Here is a 6241-nt window from a genome sequence, read left to right on the forward strand (position 1 = left end):
TGTTTATGACAACACTATCAGTATAGTGAGAAAAGCCATCACAGGGGGCGTAAATACCACCTCAGGGACCATAGAGCACTTCAGAGGGAGGGAGGACAAAGCCCGCCAAATGGAACATAAAGATCACGATATTGGACATAAAGCCCACCGTATGAGACATAAAGCCCACCATATGGGACATAAAGATCACGATATTGGACATAAAGCCCACCATATGAGGCATAAAGATCACGATATTGGACATAAAGCCCATCTTATGGGCAACGTAGAATTAACACTTGAATGCATTTAAAAATGATACCAAAAATCAAGAAAATAAATGAAAGTGTATTTACTCATAGTTTTGATTTGTTCGCCTAATGAACCTAACTTCATATTTAGCTTCCTGATACTTTGTAACAAAAAAAGGCGAAAGTGGTCATATATATAATTAAAGACGTACAGCACAGAGGGTAAAACCAGCGTAGGAACGACAGTGTGATAGCTGACAAATGGTCACAACACGTAACCGGTAAAATACGGGCCCTTGTCAACTTACCCCAGTTAGGGTTTTAGTCTAACTGTTCATGCAAATACTTAAAAAGTAACAAATTACACTGGGGATTTCTCACATCAGCGAAGCGTTGAGAGAATTCACGCTTGCATGGTATCTTAACATTAACGAAGCATCGCTATACCACGTAGTAAAGTCCTGGTACAATGAAATGACGCTTATTTCTGACCCCTATGGCTTAGCATTTCACGATCGAGAGGGATAAAACAATGGAATTGAATCTAGGCGCAGAATAAAGTCACAGCAAGACTTCTAAACACAACACAGCGTAAAAACTGAGCCAGTTTGACGTTGACCCTGTGAACGTAAAGTTGGGGCATTTAAAATCCGGTTTATTTGTTCCAACTTGCGGCAGGGCTTTAAGTCAGTTTCAGGACTGCATTCAATGCCCTGGGCACGTGGAGGTAAGGGTGACGTCGTAATTACTAAACCGGCGTACGTGTGACCGTGTGAACAGCTTGGCCATATGGTCGTGTGAACGAAGACATTTTTACAACTGGCTTCGATGTAAACAAGTCCAGATTTGATCCGGTTTAAATTTTGGCTGTGTAAATGGGTTATGAGAGTGAGTCATGAATACATTTGTGAACAAATCTAAACATCGACTCATTCATACCCGCGTGGCGATTGTATGACATCATCACAATCTCAACTAACCGAGTGAAAGCAGTAAAGAGAAAAGAAAAAAACAAACACGTGCCAAAGACTATCCACCTCACGAGTATATACTGAACCACGATCTTAATAGATTGCTTCTTGACATGGGTTATAATATCATCAAAGACGTACATGTACAGCATGGAAAGTAAAACCAGAGCAGCGACGACTGTATGATAGCTGGCAAATGGTCACTAGCAACCGTTTAAATATGACCTTAAATATGACCTCTTTATCTCAGAATTTTATTCTCACTGTTCATGTTAATGCCTAAATAGTAGCAAATTATAATTAGGCAAAAAATGCAGTAATGTTAATTGCAATTTATTAGACTTCACTTTTCTAGGAATCCTCGAAGTCTTGCCTAACGAGCAAAGCAGCACAGAAAACCTGTTAGCCCTATATATACTAGATGCCAGCCTCCTTCCTATAAGAAGTAAATGTATGAAACGATTTTCGACCGGCCCCACACAATGTCTCCAAAATTCCAGAAATAAAGCCATCCACCAACAACTTTTCCACTAGTTTACCTACCTGGGGCTATCATCTGTTCGAATCCACCGTTAGTATTTCCAAATCAATTGTATTTTGTGTGAGTGGCCCTTCTGTGTGCTATCTAAGCTAAGTGGGCGTCTGTGACGTTCACTATATGCTACTCGACCTCAATGATTTTCCTTACTAATTATGTAGTAAATTTGTGAATTTCAAAAATATATACCCCGTGATCTTCGGGTGGTACAATGCTATGCCACCACATGGAGGTTGCACTTTTCACATCAACATGTCTAAAAATGACCCTAGCACGATCACCATGTTTTTGAATTGTGGTTGCTGGAAGTGAAGTCATAGCATCTAGTTACCTTGGTAGCTTCCACTGGGGTGAGAAGTGGGTTTTAACACTGAATAAACAATTTTCAGAATCTATAATTTCAAGAAAAAAGTATTTTAAAGCAACCTTATATAAGGTTTGTATAAGGATTAGGGCCGATAGTTCCGCACACACATCACGGTACACACTGATCACTGTTTGGAAAAGGGTATCAGTGGGTGCATCTGTGTAATTGTTCATACTCCATACAGCTCGCTTTACACCACTGCCACCATTACACAAACTTGACTTTTGGATCCCGCGCGACGCACGTGGGCTTGTTCAGGCTCATAGCCTCATCACTGATGTCCTCGCCCGGAACTATTTAATCAGCAGTTATCGATAAAATTGTTTCAGAATCACGATGTGCATACTTCATATAAAGAGAATGGACGTATAAAGTATTATTATAAATAAAGATTGCGACAAAGTTCTTGTGTTTCATAACATCACTAACTATTATTAGAAACAAAGATTGCGACGAAGTTCTTGTGTTTCACTTTAACTATTATTAGAAACAAAGATTGCGACAAGGTTTTTGTGTTTCATGAATCATTAACATCCTGCCTCATCACCGTGACCACAGTGACCTGGGTGTTGTTTTCTGTACAACATTTGATAACGGTAGACGTGATATAAGGTGAATCTAGAGAGCAACATATGAGGTGTAAAGAACATGGTAATCGTTTTGAACATCATCCGACACGCCGTTCTCTGGCTCTGGCTCGTGTGTACATCACAAAGTTAATAACCTGGATTACAAAAGAAAAAACTATTATGGCAAGTAAGACAGCAAAAGTGAAAAAAAAGCATTTGGGGCCTTGACAGTAGTTATCGGTTCTGCCGACATCAAGGCTGATATTGTCATAGAAGAATCCAGTCATTATCTGCATTGATAGTTCGAGTACCGCCACCCCTGCCCAGACAGCCCCAGAGATGAACGTGTAAGATTGCCGTCCAAACTCCTCAACAAGCATGGCGAGGGGCAAAAATAGTGCCGGTCCAACTCCAAATCCCGCCAGAACAGTGTGTAGATATACCGTGGCAGGGGTCAAGTAGAACATACCGAGCAGCAGACCTGCCCCAAAGATGAAGTAGGCGGAGTATAGCAGCCAGAAACCACATGCTTGGGTGGGCACTTTGTCAAAGACGAAACCATATGTTAGCCTCGTCACCATGATACACACGGACATAGTAGTTACTATGGAGAAGGAATCGGAATTCCCTATGGAATCGGTGATGGAGGTGATGTTGTTCAAGACTGTGTAACCAGCTGACGCGACGGCTATCGATGTCCAAAAAGTCATGTGAAAAAACGGAGACCGAATAACATTTCCGGAAGATGTAATGGTAATGTCCTTATGTCCTGAAAAGTTGAAGGTTCCTTGCGGCAAGTTTATGGTAACCGGATATAGTGCCAAGTAGCAGAGTCCTAGTAAAACGGCAAACATGATAGACAAACAGAGAAAAAATCCGGCCATGTCGCCATGAAAAAAGACCTCAAAAAGTGCTGCAAAGAAGATTTTACCAAAACAAATGGCCGATCCGAATGCGCCTATAAATTTCCCGGTATGTCGTTCTGGTATGACCTCCAAACAGACGCGTGTCACAACCATGTAAGCCACACCACCACCAGTTGCTGAAAAAATAAGCATATGAGAAAGTTTGATTTTGATTTACATGATGGTGGTCATTTTCACGGATGGACAAAGAAATCCTTCGGCTTTTATATCAATTTCTACCCATGGTCCACTGAGCGTTGCTGAATGCTTATGACGAAAGTGAACACGATTTCTGTAAACATTCTATTATTTCAGAACCGCATCCAAATCGTATTAAGGGCGAGTAAGTTTGGAAGCCGGTGGTGGGCCACCAGCCTACCATCGTTTCATCTTAGTGTCACCTGACGCTGATACAACGGAATAGAATGCAAGGTAATAGGTAAGATGGTACGAAGCGATGGAGCGAAGATACGAATCTCTGACAAAATGATCTCGTTCCATCGCATGTTGCTGTATTCGGGAGATACTGCGATGGAGCGATTGATCAGTGATGGCCTTATCCGGCCGTTACTACTCGCAACATACTTACACATCCCAAGTTGTATAAGATAAACGAGCGATGGCCAATAATGGAAGACTGTCCTGTGCCAGGCCGCCATACAGAATAGTCCACTTGACAATGTCACCAGTATCCACGTGCCCACAAATGTTGTGGAGTAACCAAAGTACCCAGTTGATAACATTTCTAAGAAGGACAGTCCAAACCCAACACAGCTCATGGAAGCAGTTATTTCCACTGAAAAGATAGTAACCAATATTGGTCAACTTTTAAAAAGCGCGTTTTTTCATATACACGCATGTAAAACGTCTCAGAAAGGTTTTATTAATTTATGAGCCACAAACTACTAAATAGAATAGTCTCAGTGTCTGTAACCAAATGTAAAAGTTGTTTACTGAATGTACATAATTCTACCCCGTTGCGGGCAGTGTGCAAATATAAATATTAAACAGAGAAGACCTGTTAAACAAAATTGAGTGTGTCACGCAACACACCGATCCGTACGTTAACCTTCCCAAGCAATATCATTTCATCCTGTTTATGTCTGCAAATAAAAGATTTTGAGTTTTTTAACTTCGTGGGATTTGCTTCGTAATTTATATGAAGGTGAACAATCGGAATTTCCTTCAGTGATAGAAGTGTTATTTTGCACCGTTTACATATATTGCTTTTGTTTTTACATATTTTATATTTTACACCCAGACGTCGTGGCGTGGACAAAGAAATATTTTTCTTCAAGACGTTCCAATCTAAGCGCAGCGGTATGACGTCATAATACATGTACAGTAAGCTTTTAGATTTCTATGTCACGAAACAATGTCACAGAGTCAAACATACGCAACAATGACGTATATAGGTGAAGTGTTATGACGTAAGATTGCCGTTGATTGCTCTAAAAAGCATGAGGGAGTAAAACAGAATGGCAGCATGAAATATGCCGTTTTTGACACATTTTCTTCATTCTTTTGCGTAGAATAGGCTTTTGTCTTGGTGTTTGTTGTGTAACCCAATGCCGCTGAACTTTGTTTCGGACCTCGTCCATTTCGATGGATTTGACGAGGTAGGAAACAAGGTTCAGGTCCAGGTTTTCACAATAAACAAGGCTACAGCGGTGTTAAACCCTCAAAATAAAGTGACGATTGCAGTAGTAATGACATGGGTATAATATGTACATTTTCATTTGGACATACAGTGGTTCCTTTTAAAATGTTTACAATAACATGAATGCTAAAAACATATATGGGGAAATTTGTTTAACTGCTATTTTACGACACGCTCAAGAATTGTTTAGTTTAATACACTCAAAAAGCTAATCTGTTAATTTGAACAGAAAGTCTTTTGTCTGAGTGATGCTAGATTGTATTCTGCTATTGCAACAGATTATTCTGTTAAATATTGCATGCATGCACATATTTTATTAAATTTTATTATATTTTTCTTTAAAGTTCTATAGAATCACTCAGACAACAGACTTTCTGTTAATATTAACGAGTTATTTTACTGAGTACATATGATGGCCTTCCTTTTAACGGGTGGAGGAAACCGGAATACTCGGGGTAAACCTCCGACCATGGGAAAGTCAGTGACGAACTTCCCCACATCTGACATATAACCACTGGAAACGTGCCTTGAAATTCCACATGTACTCTAGAAAAGACCCGCACTACTCTATTATGCACCCATACGAGATTTTTGTAGGAAAATCTGGCAAAAATGATATTTTAATTCCGAGCTTGAGACTGTTTGTATGTATTTACCTTGGGTTTGGGTAAAATTGAACGTCTCTTTCAGAATGACAGCATATACATTGAAAGAAAGATCAATACCATTGATAATGGCACACAAAAGGCTGAGGGTTAACCTTAGCAACAACATGAACTTGTCTGACGAGGCCATCGCCGGTTTATAGTTCGTATGATGAACTCTGAGTTGTAAGTTGTCTTATGGGATCCCCATTGGATTATAGTCTGCTTGACGTGGTGATGTTTGTTTCACTTTTTCTGACAAGGTCATCCCTCGTTATAGGTTAGCTGATGAAATCGACTCCCATTTTAGTTTGACTGATGATGTCATCTCCGTTTAATAGCTTATCAGACTAGGTC

General features: G+C 40.0%; 1 protein-coding gene across 1 annotated transcript; it reads right to left on the reverse strand.

Annotated features, from left to right (window-relative positions):
- Positions 1-1816: 1816 nt before the first annotated feature.
- Positions 1817-6035, reverse strand: LOC135473361 (uncharacterized). Its single transcript, XM_064753212.1, has 3 exons — positions 5897-6035; positions 4170-4376; positions 1817-3717 (listed from the first exon to the last, which is right to left on the reverse strand). Exons 1-3 carry the CDS (start codon positions 6033-6035, stop codon positions 2774-2776), a joined length of 1290 nt encoding a protein of 429 aa, XP_064609282.1. The 3' UTR covers positions 1817-2773.
- Between the last annotated feature and the right edge of the window lie 206 nt (positions 6036-6241).

The sequence above is a fragment of the Liolophura sinensis genome, chromosome 8 (assembly GCF_032854445.1).
Source record: "Liolophura sinensis isolate JHLJ2023 chromosome 8, CUHK_Ljap_v2, whole genome shotgun sequence".
Lineage (NCBI taxonomy): Eukaryota > Metazoa > Mollusca > Polyplacophora > Chitonida > Chitonidae > Liolophura > Liolophura sinensis.

Bases quoted from the DNA above. Each gene is read 5' to 3' on its own strand.
- LOC135473361 (XM_064753212.1), bottom strand. From the start codon at position 6,035: ATGGCCTCGTCAGACAAGTTCATGTTGTTGCTAAGGTTAACCCTCAGC. The intron at 4,377-5,896 runs GTAAATACATAC...CTATCTTTTCAG, and splicing joins CAATTTTACCCAAACCCAAG to TGGAAATAACTGCTTCCATG. The intron at 3,718-4,169 runs GTAAGTATGTTG...TTATTTTTTCAG, and splicing joins TCTTATACAACTTGGGATGT to CAACTGGTGGTGGTGTGGCT.